The sequence below is a fragment of the Pyxicephalus adspersus genome, chromosome 5, assembly GCF_032062135.1.
Source record: "Pyxicephalus adspersus chromosome 5, UCB_Pads_2.0, whole genome shotgun sequence".
NCBI classification, from domain to species: domain Eukaryota; kingdom Metazoa; phylum Chordata; class Amphibia; order Anura; family Pyxicephalidae; genus Pyxicephalus; species Pyxicephalus adspersus.
The window spans coordinates 136,781,832-136,799,581 of NC_092862.1; the positions used below are offsets into that span (position 1 = coordinate 136,781,832).

General features: G+C 40.7%; 1 protein-coding gene across 2 annotated transcripts in view; it reads left to right on the forward strand.

Annotated features, from left to right (window-relative positions):
- The window catches only part of ANKIB1 (ankyrin repeat and IBR domain containing 1), a 118,975-nt gene that overhangs the window by 72,483 nt on the left and 28,742 nt on the right, over window positions 1–17,750 (forward strand). For both annotated transcript variants that reach the window (XM_072412849.1, XM_072412848.1), the window contains 5 exons: window positions 6,783–6,991; window positions 8,977–9,065; window positions 11,848–11,992; window positions 12,258–12,424; window positions 16,625–16,713. In XM_072412849.1, the coding sequence (XP_072268950.1) occupies window positions 6,783–6,991; window positions 8,977–9,065; window positions 11,848–11,992; window positions 12,258–12,424; window positions 16,625–16,713 (699 nt within the window). The remainder of the gene's footprint in view (window positions 1–6,782; window positions 6,992–8,976; window positions 9,066–11,847; window positions 11,993–12,257; window positions 12,425–16,624; window positions 16,714–17,750) is intronic.

Consider the following 17,750-nt stretch of genomic DNA (forward strand, 5'->3'; position numbering starts at 1 on the left):
TGAGAAATTACCAGGCATGCATGGGTCATCTCCGAACACCCTGCCTACAATATGGTGGCTTTGGCAGTGCATGGCAATAGCGGTTGAGAAACACATCTAGAGGGATCTCTGCAGCAGGTGAGTCTGGCCCTGACAAGGTCGCAAAACATTCCTTTCCACTGGCTTCAGCAGGAGCTTGCCCAAGCACCTTCAGGTCGCTGGGCTGGTAGGTCACACCACTAACCCCCCCACCTAATCACTGCTGCTGGCCAGGACCAGCATAGGCTGACCGCTCCTCTTGAGGAAACCCCTTACCACTGCTCCTGCACCTACATCCTGCACTGCTCCTGTACCCAATTATCACCACGTCATTAGCACACCTCTGTCCTATCACCACTGTCCTTGCATCCCGCCGTAACGCCAAACCACCACACCACCGGCTTGGTTGACTTTTAAATTGCTAAATACATTTGTGACGGTAATAAATTCTACACAGCTTTGCAATATTTGGTTTAAACATCTTAAATTGTACTAAGATCAAATCACAACCGCCGTCAATAAAACTCAAACCACTTAGGAATATGACTTTGTTATACTCCTTCTGTGTTAAAAGTCTTCTAAAGTATTTCCACCCCCTGTCCCCGAAGGCAGCCTGCAGGATCACAGGCAGCAAATACTGCTTTATACTTTACAATTTGAAAGTCATGTAACCTTCACATAGCTCCGGCTGCCACAGAAATTCTGGAACACAGAAGGCCCTAAACCAATTGCACTGCTGCTTACACGAGGATTGGACAGTGGCAAACAAGAAACATCTAATGGCCAGCTTTGGGAAAGCCACTTCTAGCACCAGCAATTTTTTCTAGTGTTCCAGAAGGATTAAATTAAAATTAAATAAATTAATAAAATTAAAAAAATAAAATTAAAAAAAATTAAATAAATTTTTTCTTCATCTCTGTTGTGTTCAGACATAAAGTGCCAGTTCATTAATGCCGGTTGCTCTGTTCTCTGCTCTTGAGCTTTAATGCCAGCAGCCCAGGTTCTGTAAATACTTTCATTGTCCTGGGTACTCCCAGTACACTATCATTGTATGGGTACAGAACAGTTTGCCTCCTGGTAGTGCCAATGGCCCAAGTCGGGAATACTGTTGCTCTCTGATATCAGAGTCTATCCCCTTCTTGGTGTTCTTCTTGGCTCGGATGGTTGTTGCTGGGCCTGCTACCCTACCCATCTATTTTTCATCTTCACAAGACAACCTCCAAAGTGGTGGAAGACATCTCTGGAAGTTCTTTCTAGAGCTGTATTCTCTATTGCATGTTCTATTGCATGCTCTATTGCACATTATGTCATCATTTGAATTGAACGATATTATAAATGTTACCGAGTACCTATTTTCCCCATTGGGCATCTTTTGATCTGCTTGGAAATCTTGCATCCCCAATACATGGGTGTCCCAGGAACATCAACGGTGACTACTTACTTAAGATAAACCAATCTTTCAAGGGCTTTTACTCTTTCTGCATTTTCCAGTATGTTCTCTGCCACTGATGTGGCTTTTCCTTTTAGCCTATCCTCAGCACCTTGAGTGTTCCCCCAGGGTGCTGACTTCAGGGTTACCCTCCATGTGCTCTCAAAGTATCAGATAGTAGACTTAGATGACCTCCTCTTGAGTTAATGGTGCACTGTGTTTAATGGTCACCATAAAGACATGTTTTGACTAGTTTTCATAATGATCTGACCTCAACCCCACTAAGCCGCTTCAGGATGATTGGAACGCTCATTGCAAACCAGGTCTTCCCATCTGAAATCAGAATCTGACCTCACTAATGCCCTTTAGGCTGTAAGAGCACAAATTCCTATGATAAGGACAGTGGGGGCGACTAAAGCTATGTAAGGATGGACTCCATATTAATGCCAGTAATAAATATTTTGGATTGGCACATCCAAGAAGCTCATATGGTGGTCAATTGTCCACATACTAACCCTCGGAGAAGCTAACAATATAATGTCCCTGTACCGCTCCACCCGCAGATCATCTGTCCAGCATTCTTGCAGCATTCTTCTCCTTTTAGCTGTGCAGAGCAGTGTCTTTCTTAGCATCCCCTGTACTGAGGCTGTGCACTGCTGAAGGGGATTTCAGACTATGCACAGCAGCCAATGAGAAGACTAGTTACTGGTTCTAGTATTGGCTTGCTATTGGGTGCTAGTCCTATTTATACCTTTCTGGTTGCTGGATCCTCAACCTTGCTACCTTATTATTAATTATATTATTATTATTATTATTATTAATAATAAACAGCATTTATAAAGCACAAACATATTTTGCAGTGCTGTACATTAAATAGGGGTTGTAAATATTAGACAGATACAGACAGTGACACAGGAGGAGAGGACCCTGCTCTGAAGAGCTTACAATCTAGGAGACTTGCTCAGTTATACTCTGCCACATTGTGCCATACTCTGACCCTGGGCTGACCTCCACTATGTTTGCCTCCTGCCTGCCCTGCCCTGTGCTTGGACCTTAACCATGCTTGCCTGCCACCAGCCCTGACCTCAGTCTGTCTTCAGCTTGCCTCTCGCTGTCATCCTTCCCAGTGCCTGATTTTGTCTGTCCCTAGGGGTAGTGACCTGGTGCTGCAGAAAAGTAGTCTGGTGACCACTAGAGTCACTGGCCCATCACCCCTTGTTGGGTTCTCTGGTGAAGACAAGGAGACACTTAGTCTTCACGCCCCAGGTAATCCTGCTTCACGTGCCAGGGGGGTGCAGCCCTTCCATAGTCATATATAATTACACAGCCTAATTGGAGAGCAAACCTATGCAAACATAGAAAGACATGCACTCAGACCGTGTCATGGCCCAGATTCAAACCTAGACTCCTAGAGCTGCAAGAGTACTATTGTCTTCACCTTTATCTGTAGCACAATTCTAAGGCTATGTACACACGTGCAATAATTATCGTTGGAAAGGATCTTTCATGTTCCTCTCTAACGACTAACGACTGCACGATGCATGAACGAGTAATGTACATACACCACCGTTCTCTATGGAGAGGGGAGGGGGAGAACGACGAAGCGGCAACCCACTAAACTCTCTCTCCCTTCACTTCCAATAGGATCGATTGTCGTCCATCATCTGTTGATCCGCCAGGACAGTCGTTCGGGCGATGGACAACGAGTTCTATACACACGCCAGATTCTAGTCCAATATCGGCCCTGAGCCAATTATCGGATGAGAACAATTGCACGTGTGTACCTAGCCTAGCCTACCCTAAACTTTCTTCAATCTTTACCCGAAGATAGAAAAAAAATATTACATATGAGTTTCCCTCTACACAAAGCAGGGATGGCATGTGTCTCCCAGGGCTGTGGTTAAACATAAATATAGGATTATACAAAGCAGTGCAGACACACTCAGTGTAACTACCGGTTTCGTTTGATGATGAATAGCCTCGATCTGCAGAGCCGAGGAGGTTATTCTGGGTACCGTTTATATTCCGGCACCACAGGAATCCGTCTTTTCTGGAGAAAGGAGCTCTGATGCTTGTGATAATTTATGACTCGCCTGCAAACATAGTTCCTCTGAACAGAAAACTAATTAATCTCCAAAATAGAAACAATTAGGTAAGCGGTAATACCTTGGGCGTGAGATGTAGCTAATTCGCACTTTCTGTAAGGTATATTTAACATGAAAGAATAAAAACAAATCCACTCTGTACACTGTAATGAGCAGTTTGTAAATCATTTTGGTAGGCGATTTGCACGTATAATTACAGAACTCCAGACACCACACCAAATTCCGTCATGAATATGCAAAGTGATAAGCTGTTTATCTGTGTCTGCTTTATGGTTTGTTATGTTCTGTTTGAAAGGGAAAAAATGTTCCTGGAATTGTTTGGTCTGTAACAGGAAATGAGGCCTGGCTTAATCTACTTTCTGCTTTTCCATCAAGCTCATACCTCATAAATAGAATTCCAGTTGTACTTTGAGACAGAACTTCAGGTAGCTGTAAAAGGTACAAACTAATGCAGCTCTGTAATCATTAATACATCGTGAAATATTAATTTTTTAGTGCAAGTACCTGAATTCTGAGCCCAACTTCATGCAGATATAAAACACAAATTTTTCAGCTATATATTAATGAAATAAAATGCAGCTAGTATACACTGTAGAAAAAGGAAATGGGATGTCAAATGTGCAGGGTATTTGGTCTGAATTGGGCCATTAGTAATTGTATTGTTGCAAAATTTCAGTTCTTTATTTAGGATCTAGGCCCGTAGTGTCCTGAAAGGAATGGGGGAGGAGGGAGGGCGCAGGCACTCCATCCAGGCCACAAATTTAGGATGGCTCTGGTGCACCTGGCTATTCATAAAAAGGCACCTGACTTTAAATCGGGGGGAAGTTGCAGCCTGAGGCCAGGTGGTCCAGAGGCTGTCGCCTGTGTGTTAGGAGAGCCCAGGAGGTCTCTCAAAGTTGAGGTCTCTGGGACCCAAAGAGAGAGCCAGGAGGCTAAAATTTGTGTTTTTGTTTTCCTACTGTGGATGACTTTGATTCCTTACAAAGGTAAAAAAGGAACACGGAATTTTGCTTTGTGTTGAAGTTTTTTTGTGATAAGATTGAACTGGAGCCTAAAATACCTCTTTGCCGCAAGTGCGTTTGGTGTTAATCTCCCAAAATACTTGAATTTGTCTCAATATCAGCATCTTCTGTACAGCAGTGCTCCAAATGGGAGAGTGAGCATCATCAGCAAGTAGAGATAAAAGGAGTGCAAGTGTTATTTACACAATCAGTTGCAGCCTTTCTTCCGGTACAAGGAAAGTCCTGGCTGTCAATGTGACAGCTAAACATTGCAGGCAATTTGGGGAGCAGCGGTAGAGCATTGTATAGGAGATCCAACTTAGGATGCTAAGAATTTTTCTGGGCATTTCCAATATCCAAGGTCCAGAACTTAATAAACACTATTTTTTCACAGTGAAAATGTTCCATTCTGTATGGTGAAAAAAAAACCCAAACAAATTTTGTGTTAATGTATTTCAAGAAAACTATGTACTGTTATATAGTGTTTATGCAATGCAAGAAAAAAAAATGTAGCGTTAAAACAAGACGAGCAAAACCACTCTTGTGGTACAAGAAAATTCCCGGCTGTCAATATGACAGCTAGAAATCGTACACATTTGTTGCTGAAAACAGAAAAAGCAGAGGTGATATCTAGGAACTTTGTTGAGCATTTTTGATGACATCTCCTACTCCCAAGGTCTAGAACAGAATAAACACTTTTTTCCCGCACTGTGCAAATGTACCATTCTATATAGTGCAGCAAGAAAAAACATCTCCCAGCAATGCAATGGGTATCCTGTAGTTAATATTTAGACATTTTGAACCGTTTCGTTATCTCAGGCAATGTGTTTCGCTGGGTAATAACCAGGGATTGATATTTATTATAGCCTGATCGGTTTTTGCTCTTTATTAGATACATAAAATTATGAACAGCTGCCATAAATTAGTATCTGAGCTGCACTATGATGAGTTGGGGTTCTTATTTTTAAGAAATCAGCTAATATAAGTTTACTCAAAACACACGTTAGTGATTGCCTCGGAGCGCCCGTTTGCAGCTTTCTTGGAAATGAGCAGTATTATATTAATTGCCGTTATTAGGAGTTCTATTTAGGCTGTCATTGAGAAATGTGTAATGATTATTAGTCAATGTTGATAAATGTTATTAATAAGGATTTGTAATGGCTGCTGGCAGTCTCTAGCCCATCTGTCTTTGGAGACTTCACATTGCTAGCAGATGGCGTTACGTGTCAAGCACCATGCCAAACGGAGTCAAGTCTTGCTCGTTCTTGATTATTTTATTGTCATATCTTGGCAGACAATGCCTTTTAATTTACATGGCGAAAGGCTAATTATTCAGGGAGAGGAATGGGCAAAAAAATAAGTTTGCAGTGCACAATGTATATCAAACTGTAATAACTCCGGAATAAGTGCAATGGGTCAATATGTGTGTTTGAGAAACAAACTGGAGTCAAGGTGGCCACCTTAATTCATGTTGTCCTTTCTCAATATTTGCCTTCTGTTTGCTTCTCCGGCTGCCCTACCAGGGAAACAAAGTCATATAGAACAGGAATCAGGCAGGTTAGAGAATACTCAAAGCAAAGGGCCCTTTCCACTTTGCAATGGCCTGGGGACTTGCTTTCTAGGTACATAGCTACCTCGTGGCAGGAACAGGACAGTCACATGCTTTCCTATACACGAAAGTACACAGATTTTTCACTTAACTCGGGGAATTGAACTGTAGGTGAGTGCAAATATTATTGCTGAAGGAAAACAAGGTGTAAGAGTCTCTTACTAGCCTAGCGGTTTATATAGACATGCTGCAAATACCTATTGGCTACAGGTATAGTGAAGCTGTGACCTCCTCCCAGCATGCAGTGCTCAGGATTAAGTAGCCAATTGCAAGGCCTGGACACTGTCACATAACGTAGAGAGTGCACGGCTGACCCAGTGTAAGCTCCAACACAGAGCTTGCAAAGGAGATCATTATTGGAGATTAGCTAGTAGGAAATTCTGTTACTTGGCCCATTCTTGACAAAGTCTTTGTTCATCTATTTTTGAAAACAGTATACTCTTTTTAAGCGTTATCTGTATAAAAAAATAATAAAAATGACTGTATAAAATATGCAATTATTTTGCATTTTCAAGTAAATAAATGCTTGAGTCATCCTTGTGCTTTACAATCAGCACTATAACCCATACATGCCATGAAATTTAGGATGAAAATGAATTTTCTGCTGTTCTGTGTTGCAGACTGGGACCGAGAGAAGTTACTTGAAGACTGGATGACCAGTCCAGAGAGCTGTTGCCAACGATCAGGTGTCCAAATGCCAACACCACCACCCAGCGGATACAATGCCTGGGACACTCTGCCTTCTCCTCGCACCCCACGCACCACACGCTCCTCCGTCACTTCACCAGATGAAATTAGCTTGTCTCCCGGAGATATTGACACTGCTTTGGTAAGATTATTTTACTGATTCTTTTGGAACCCTCAGGTGTCCCTATTTTGCTTTCATTAGCAATTTGCCTGAATATGTCCCAACATGAGACCTATTAATGACTTCCACACTCATGACCTCACACGCATGACCTCACACGCATGACCTCACACGCACTCTTTAGAATGGTCTTGCTCGTCCTATTCGACTTGATCCTAAAAGAGTGAGTATGAAATACTTTTTATAGTCACCTACCTGTTTTCTCCTAAACCCTCACTACTTCCCACCACTACATATCCCCCCTCCTATTATGTGGTATGTCCCCCGCCTCTTAGATTGTAAGCTCTTCAGAGCAGGGTCCTCTTCTCCTGAGTCACTGTCCGTATTTGTCTGTCATTTGCAACCCCTATTTAATGTGCAGTGCTGTTTAATATGATACTATAATACTATAAAAAATACTCTTTAATAATAATAATAATAATAATAATAATATTAATGAGCTCATTGGAGATCTTGGAGTTTTTTAAGAATAATTTGCAAGGGTCAAAGGCCCAGTGTCTATGGGCAAATTCAGAATTCGCTTGACATTTGTTTGAGGTTTTTCTGAGATTATTTAGATAACCCTGCCAATACATTTGGCTGAATTTGACTTGATTCATGCTGCTTTTGCATTCCCATAGACTGATATAGAGAAAGAAGTAAACAAAAACCCTTTAACACTACAACACGAGCCCTGAGACCTGTTTCACACTTGGAATTGTGCTGTTGTTGACCACTTGCAACAGAATTGGTAAAGCTTTGGATGCCATCATTTTCCTTACTGGAAGGCAGTGTTCATTAGGCCAGTAGCCAGCACTGTTTTTTTTTTTTTTTATCCAAAACCAAGAAAACTACCCTTTTGCTTTGCATACATTCTACCCTCTACCTTTCTCTCTTCCAATCGTCTTCCAACTCTCCATACCATTTTACTTGCTTGGTACTTTGTTTTCTGCAGAATGGTCCATTTAAAACCCGGTACTTACAAGTGAAGTGCCTTCTTACTGAACACCATTGAAAAGTTCTTTGACAACAAAAAAACAAATATATTCTATTTTGGTATCTACATCAGTCGCCCGGGCTTACCAGAAAATTTGTCTGTGGAAGCATTAGGCGATCATCAGTAATAATGAAAGCGTTTAGAAAATGGGATCTTCGTTTTAGCGATGTTGAGTTCCAGCTGAAATGGGGACTCATCCAAGCTTTAAGTAATCACTTCAGCTTGGTGCTGCATAATGCTTATTTTTCCAGAGACACTTCTGAGAAAACTCATTATTCTACATTGCAAAATATAGCCATGACCCTGCTGGCCTTGTGTAGATCTGGGGGAAGAAAGGTGGAGGGGTTTCTCAGTTTATTACCTACTTTAGCTTTATTACAGTTTTATTTGATGGGAAATAGTGTGCAATGGTCGGCTGGCAGAATTGTGGAGGGCCGGCTATGTCAATGAACCTATCTGGTCCTTTATGGTGAGGGCATTCATGCCAATAATAAGCATTAAGTAGTGGACACTAGGCACTTACAGTTTATGAAATAGGCGCTGCCCTTTGACTGAAATAGAGAAGCTGGTCCATTACTGTGGGCAAAACCAGCAGATTAAAACCCTTTTCCAAGATGAAGCCCATTCTAGACAATATGTTCATGCATAAAGTGTGTGTACAAATTTATTTGATCTTTTATGTCTTTTTATGTAACTCAACATCTAAAAGAACAAGGGTGGGCCCACTTGGTTTTCCCATAACTGATAAATATATTAAAATAAGTTAAGACACTAATTAACCCCTGCCCTGCTGTATATCCCCCTTGTTCAGTGTCAGAAGCCTCTGCAGCAATAGTGAGCAGGCCTCCAAAGCATGCAGAAAAAATTAGAAGGATATCTGCAGACATAGACTCTTCTTATTTGTGTATTTTATATGGCACAAACGCACATCTGTAAGAACAAATGGATCAGTCTTCTCTTTTCTTCACAGTGTGGTATCTGCATGTGCAGTATTTCTATATTTGAAGATCCTGTGGAAATCCCCTGTGGACACGACTTTTGCAGAACATGCTGGGAGTCGTAAGTATTAAGACTGTTTAGTAACATTGTTTGTTGTGAATTCACTATACATAGCACTCTGATTAATATTATTAATGTTACAGAGCAATACAAAGTCCATTGTCATATCACTAACTGTCCCTCAAATGAGCTCACAATCTAATGTCCCTACCATAGTCTAATGTCATTAATACAGTCCAAGGTCAAATTTTGAAGGAAAGCCAATTAACCTAACTCCATGTTTTGGAATGTTGGAGGAATCCGGAGTACCCAGAGGAAACCCACACAAACATAGGGAGCACATTCAAACTCGTAGCAAATAGTCTCCTGGCTGGGATTTGAACTTGTCACTTAGTGCTGCAAAGGCCAGAGTGCTAACAACTAAGCCCATTGATTTATATTTAACTGTAAAAAAAGATGGCTAAATAATAATTATTAAAAGTTTACAGAGATTACAAATAAATTCAATGAGACTTATTGGTTTTCCCATAACTAAAGGTATTGGGGTGATGGGGATTGTATCTATATATCATAAGATTTCATGTAAAAGCTTATTATAGTGGACTCATTTCAGGGTCAGCTTGGTGCTGGAAATGGCATTTAAAGGTATTTGCAGGCACCATCTCATGCCGACTTGCCTTGTATTACCTAATTGGATATGCAAGGACCAATTGATGCCTGTGTCTACTACTTGATTCCTGCTTTGCATCACCTAAAGCCATATGCAGAGACCACTTGATGCTTGACTTCATGTAAAGATATATACAGACACCACTCAATAGTTGGCTTGTATTAGGTAAAGATATATATATATGGGCACCACTCAATACTTGTCTTGTACCATTTAAAGGTAAATTCAGACACCTTTTATTGTCTGTCTTGGGTCACCTAAAGATATCTATATGCAGGCAACACTTGATTCTGGTCTTCTACCATCTATAGGTATTAGGCATCACTCGATTGTCTTGTATCACATAAAGGTAAATGCAGGGACTACTCAATGTCTCCCTTGGGTCATCTAAAGATTTACGTATGCAGGGACTACTCAATGTCTGCCTTGGGTCATCTAAAGATATCTATATGCAGGGAACACTCGTTTCATGTCTTGTGCCACTAAAAGTTATATGGGGGGAGCAATCTGCCTGCTTTTACCACCTAAAGGTTTATGCAGGGATCACTTGCCTTGTTACTGTTTTGTATGCCTATCTTGTACCACTGAAAGGTATATGCAGGACTCCCCAATATCTGCTTTTCTTACCTAAAATTATGTGTAGGGACCATTTAATGCCTGACTTGGGTCACCTAAAGATATACATGTGATGCCTGATATTTACCACCTAAAAGTATATGCTGGGACCACTCAATGCCTGTCCTATTTCACCTAAAGGTGCATTTTAGGAATCATTGGATACCTGCTATTTATCAGTAACTATCATATGCCGGTATCATGGTCTGATTTGCATTGCCAAAGCCTGTTCAGCACCAAATCAGTAATGGTAGCGCCCCTAATTTCAATTCTTACAGGTCTTCTTTAGTTCCCCTGTCTTTGCACTGCAGGAATTATTCCTCCTGTATTCAGTCTGGCAGCCTGGAGCTGATAAAACAATTATTTGTAATATCATCCAGACACGGACCTAGCAGCATATGCCGATGCCGATCCTCGTTCTTAAACAAGTCCAGCCGCCTCCAGCTTTCTTTTATTGCAACTTTATTGAAAATGACATTTTCCTTCCCACACTTGAAAGACTTGCGTATGTCTGTCAGGGCCAAAGAAAAAAGAGCGCTGCAATTCCGGACCCCAGGGAAATTCTTTTCCGTCATGCAGAAACAAAATCTAATTGTAAGACAGTGTACTCCTAGTTTTAGAAGGAAATTAAAACCAAAAAACAAAATGCACTTTCAAGACAAAAAAAAGAAATAATAGTTTTTTTTAAGCGATGGATTTAGGTCATGAGAAATTAGAAATGTAGACTTCATGATTTTTTTGTTTTTATGCCTTTTGTGTGGGTCCCCTGGCTGGGCTGACCAAATCCTAGTAAATGCATACCACAAAGCTGGCTACTAATTTATATAATCCAAAAAAATAACCAAGCCCCTTGTAAAAGTTTTTTCAAGGTATTAAGGGGTTGTAATTGTGGATTTCAAAATTATTGATGTTATGTTGATCCTCTTGCTCCTTGCCATGGTCATTGACTGTAGAACAAATTGAAAAGTCAGAAGTTCTTTCCTTAATACTTGTTGGTCAATGGTATTAAGCTGCCCTTCAGTCTTCCCTTCAGTCCTGCACAGTTGTACAAGAACCTCTCCTGGATTGAAATTGCTTACTCTGATCTCACCATGTGAGCTTCTTAAAGCATGCATTAAAAGCTGCAGCAACTTGGATAGGGCCTACATCCTATTTTGAGTGGTGAACATCCAGCATAATCAACCCCGTTCCTCCCCACTCTGACTGTCCCTTTTCTGCCACCTGAATTTATTGGGTACCGGTTCTTTAAATCATGGTGGCTCTGCATTGCATGTGGGGGCTACTCAGGGCATTGTGCATGCAAAACGGTCACTGCTTATAAACACCCATCAGCCCACTGCTTGCATCAGGCTTAGGGAATACTGTGAGGATTACTAAGCCAAGGGTGCTGGGATGTTTTCAGGAAGGAAGGACAACAACCTGCTAGTAGCGCTCACCTTCTTACTTTACTAATGGTCTCCCCGGTAATCGAGAGGCCAAGTTAGGCTGCTGATTATTTGCTGAAATCAGCAACTCTGCTTAAGAAAACATTAAAAATTGTTTTTCTTTCTGTTCTAGGTTCTTAAACCTTAAAATTCAGGAAGGAGAAGCTCACAACATCTTCTGCCCAGCCTATGACTGTTTCCAGCTGGTTCCCGTGGAGGTCATAGAGAGTGTGGTGTCCAAGGAGATGGACAAGAGATACCTTCAGTTTGATATAAAGGTCCGCATGAAATGATCAGCACATCCAAAACTGATAAGCCAACCTGCTGCTTGTAAATCTTGCAAAGAAATCCTAACTTTACTCACTTCCATGTTTGTTTTCTCTTTTTTCCCATCATTAAAAGACTAGAAGGCAGCTTGACATCTCTTTAAAGGCATTATATGTTCATTATATGTTAATTATTATGCCACACTGGTCCACTTTATATATAAAGTCATTCCAATAACTAAAATCATTTCTTTCCCTCTGTTTTCTTTAACATCAGGCGTTTGTTGAAAATAACACGGCAATTCGATGGTGTCCAACACCGGCCTGCGAGCGGGCTGTGCGCTTGAAGAAGCAAGGGACTAATACGTCCGGGTCTGATATCCTGACCTTCCCTTTGTTACGAGCTCCAGCCGTGGACTGTGGGAAAGGCCACCTGTTCTGCTGGTGAGTGCATTCAATGTTCTATTACCTGCCAATTCATTTTTGATATTTTAAATCAGAATCATTGGTCTGAATGTCCCTGCTCCATTGGTTTAGTTAATTGGATTTGAGTTCTGTTAGTCATGGAGGTTTAGCATCTAATGTGAGGTTTACCTAGAGCAGTCTGGATGCAAATGCAACCTGTATAGAATCCCCCACTCTTCCAAAAGGAAGGACATTTTTTTTTTCATATTAAAGTGTTTCAGTAATGAAAAAGACTATCAAGGGTCACCAAGTGGAAGACTATCAAGGGTCACCGAGTGGAAGACTATCAAGGGTCACCGAGTGGAAGACTATCAAGGGTCACCGAGTGGAAGACTATCAAGGGTCACCCCATGGTGGACTTATCAAGGGTCACCGAGTGGAAGACTATCAAGGGTCACCCCATGGTGGACTTATCAATAAATACCCCATGGTGGACTTATCAATAAATACCCCATGGTGGACTTATCAATAAATACCCCATGGTGGACTTATCAATAAATACCCCATGGTAGACTTACCAATACATACCTCATGTTGGACTTATCAATGGTTAACCCCATGGTGGACTTATCAAGGGTCACCCCATGGTAGGCTTATCAAGGGTCACCCCATGGTAGACTTATCAGTGGTCACCCCATGGTAGACTTATCAAGGGTCACCCCATGGTATTCTATCTTCTCTCGTCTTGGAGAACTTTAAAAAATCAGGTGCATTGTGTATACAAGCACAGCGACCTATTGATGACGTCACTAACTGAATAAAGAAAATACTAATTTAATCCCAGAGAAATGGAGAATTCAGGCAAGGCAACATCTAAGCAGATTAAACTTTAGCTTTAAGTTTGCCTTACATACTCTTTTGCTGTCCCTGCAGCATCTATAGATCAGGTTAGTCTGAATTCTTCTTGTTCTGTTCTCTTCATGAGCATGTGAGTCATTCTTGGCTCACGGCAGTAAAGGGCAAGCATTGTCCTCCATATTACATAACTCAGCATGAGATGAAGCCCAGCTGTTGTGGTCAGTGTCTTGCTATCTACAGGAGGCCTGAGTTTTGCTTGCTGTCCTCTTGTTAGATTGTACATCATTTATAAAGGAGTTGTAATGTTAGACATGACACAGGGCACGGCAGGGGAAAGGCATTCATAGCCTCCTGTAGCCAGTAACTGGAAACTTTTATGCTAAGGCGCCTTTCATTGTGGACTTCTCAAGGCAAAATCGTGATGCAAGAAACGGTTATGTGTCCAAACTGGTTCCATAATAATAGTTATTAATGTTAGGGATTTGTGCTACAGCAGTGACGGAATGTCACCTAGTGTTTCCCCATCTTTTATATAACTTGCCATGTCAGTCGAGCTACTGGTAACACAAACACTGTGAATTATTAATCTCTGGGCTAGCCAAGGCTAAAACATGACGAAGAAGAGAAAAAACACAGGGCTGAAAATGGGATCTGGGTAATGTCAAGGTATTCTTATAGCAAGACGGCACCTTACACTGAAATGATTCCAAGCACAGTTATGTGCCTGTATTGGACGTCATTCATCAGTCTTTTGTTACCATTTAGATCTAAGGGAACCTGTTCTGCTCTCTTCTGAACATTATAATCACACATGGATTTTAAATAAATTTATATATATACACCAAATCCTGAAACTCTTATACAACTTAAACATGGCAATGTAATTTGATTTGTAGTTCTTGTTTAGGCACTTTGTGGTATTGGCTGGGAGCTTTGCCCCGGGTTGTGCTTCTGTGTTGGCTTAAAGCAGCCGCACCAATACACATTGCACAGGCATGGTCCCATGTTGTCACTGTCAGGAAACCAGTCCAAAGCAATGATTAGCATCCAACTGAGAGGGGCTGGGGGATTCTTCTGAGTTCAGCATATATATATATATATATATATATATATATATATATATATATATACAGTTAGGTCCATAAATACATAAATATTTAGACAGAGACAAATTTTTTTTTTGGTTCAGTACATTACCACAATTCATTTTAAATGAAACAACTAATTCAGTGGGTTGAACAAAAAGATTGCATAAAAACGTGAGGAACTAAAAGCCTTTTATTACACAATCACTTCATTTTAGGGGCTCAAAAGCAATTGGACAAATTAAAAAGCTGAAAATAAAATGTTAATTTCTAATACTTGGTTGAAAACCCTTTGCTGGCAATGACAGCCTGTAGTCTTGAACTCATGGACATCACCAGATGCTGGGTTTTCTCCTTTTTAATGCTCTTCCAGGCCTTTACTGCAGCGGCTTTCAGTTGGTGTTTGTGGGCCTTTCTGTCCGAAGTTTAGTATTCAACAAGTAAAGTGCATGCTCAGTTGGGTTCAGATCAGGTGACTGACTTGGCCATTCAAGAATACTATACTTCTTTGCTTTAAAAAACTCCTGGGTTGCTTTGGCTGTATGTTTTGGGTCATTGTCCATCTGTATTATAAAAACGCCTCCCAATCAATGTGACTGCATTTAGCTGGATTTGAGCAGACAGTATGGTCTCTGAACACCTCAGAATTCATTTGGCTGCTTCTGTCCTGTGTCACATCATGGATAAACACTAGTGTCCCAGTGCCATGGCAGCCATGTACACCCAAGCCATCACACTGCCTCCGCCATGTTTTACAGATCATGTGGTATGCTTTGGATCATGAGCTGTTCTACGCCTTCTCCATACTTTTTTCTTGCCATCATTCTAGTAAAGGTTAATCTTGGTTTCATCTGTCCAAGGAATGTTTTTCCAGAACTGTGCTGGCTTTTTTAGATGTTTTTTTTTTAGCAAAGTCCAATCTAGCCTTTCTATTCTTGAGGCTTATGAGTGGCTTGCACCTTGCAGTGCACCCTCTGTATTTACTTTCATGCAGTCTTCTCTTTATGGTAGACTTGGATATCGATACGCCTACTTCCTGGAGAGTGTTGTTCACTTGGTTGGCTGTTGTGAAGGGGTTTCTCTACACCATGGAAATTATTCTGCGATCATCCACCACTGTTGTCTCTACACCATGGAAATTATTATCTTCCATGGACGTCCAGGTCTTTTGGTGTTGCTGAGTTCACCAGTGCTTTGTTACTTTCTCTTTCTTAGTTTTTATCTGTTTTTGCAGCTTGAGGATGGCTTGTTTCACCTGCTTGGAGAGCTCCTTTGACCGCATGTTGTCTGTTCACAGCAAAATCTTCCACATACAAGCACTCTTCAACTCCAGGCCAATCACTTCACCTGAAATGAAGTGATTGTGTTAAAAAAAGGCTTTAGTTCCTCACATTTTTATGCAATCTTTTTGTTCAACCCACTGAATTAAAGCTGAAAGTCTGCAGCTTAACTGAGATGAGTTGTTTCATTTAAAATAATTGTGGTAATGTACAGAACCAAAATTAGAAAAAAAAGTTGTCTCTGTCCAAATATTTATGGACCTAACTGTATATATATATTTATAATCCCCACATACACATATCTGGGTGCTGCTGAACTCAGATATAAGTATATTGTCTTCCATACAAATGTAATAATAAGAAATATGAGATAAACTAATTTACATCCCTGCAGCTGTCCATGTAAACATTTGAACTCCTCATTGTGGAAGTATTAGTCATCTTATACAGATCTGTGTATATCGAGTGATAATAGCTTTGATATTTCAAGGTTTTAGAAAACATTTTATTCTATGTTGGTGTATTTTTATTATAATTAAGAAAAGATAGTTAAAAAGGTGGGGTTCTGCGCTGTTATATCCACACTACAGATCTATACATTTTCAATTCCAAATCATATCAATTCTTGAAATTGGAGATCTGTAGTCTTATGAGTGCACATAATCTGTTCAGTAATACCATAGCGCTGTCTTTTCAATGATTAGGGTAGCCTGTTAAACATTTCAGGTGTTACATTTATTTTATTATATAGAACCACAATCCCTTTGTCAGGAATTTCTTGCTTAGAATACAACTTCTTGGCTGTGTTCAGCAGATAAGCTATTAAACCTTTTTTGTACCCATTCCTGGGCAGGTTGCTTCAAAGCAAGATGTACATTGACAAGTTATTTTCTAAGTTTACAACTGTCAGTTTTTGGACTTACTCCTTTACTTGGATCCACAATGCTGATATGCTTTTGATTATGCCTGAGTTGTTTAAGAACTGGCAAAAACATGGATGGCTTTGTGTGTTGCAGGGAGTGTCTGGGGGAGGCTCATGAGCCCTGCGACTGCCAAACGTGGAAAAATTGGCTTCACAAGGTGTCGGAAATGAGGCCAGAGGAGCGTAAGTATCATATTGGGAGGTCTCAGCACAGTCCTTTATGTACATTATGAAGGAGATGCACCACATTCTCCACCTGCAGTACATTTGTAGTGAAATATTTTGTCTTTTTTACAGTTAATGATCTTTCTTTTATCTGTGCATGCATTTTCACTTTTCAAGCATCAAAATAAACTTTATAGGTACATGGACAGTCTGTATAGAAGTAACTTTACTAGGTATGAGGGTCTCAATTGTAGATCTTGACCTCACCAAAGGGCAGCACATTATATTCTACATCATATAGAACAAGGCCATAGATTGCAGACATTTTAAGGAAGGCTGCAGTAATGCTATAGGAGTAAGTGAACATTGTACAGGAGTGCAAGTGGTACATGAGACTGTTAGGAGATGGCATGGCTGCTGTAGGATATGGTCAAGAAATTGCATGTGCTGCAGAACACTGTCAAGATAACTATGTATGTGCTTAGGTATGTATGAGACTGTGACGTGCTGCGGAAAACTGTTAAGTGACTGCACATGTGCTGCAAGACATATTCAAGAAACTGCTTACATGGTGCAGTAAACTGTCAGAAGAATGCACACATGCTACAAATTTTTGTTGTATTCTGCTCATGTGCTGCAGGAGACTGTCAAGTGACTGTGCTTGTGCTGCAGAAAACTGATGAGAGACTGCTCATGTGCCGCAGGAAGTTGTAAAAAAGACCATGCACATGCTTCAAAAAATCTTTTGAGATATTGCTTATATGCTGCAGGAAATTGTCTAAAGAATGTGCACAGGCTTCAAAAATCTGTTGAAATGCTGATCATGTGCTGCAGGAGACTGTTCCAAGACTGCATGTGTGCTGCAGGACATAATTAAGACCATGCACATGCTTCAAAAATCTGTTGAGATATTGATTGGCAGGAGACTACCAACATACCTCTCATGTGCTGCAGCTGACTGTCTAGTGGCTGTGCATTTACCTGCAGGACACTCTGAAGAGACTGGTGTGACAACTAACTTGGCAAAGCAAGCCTCAATTGGGGGTTTTTGTCTT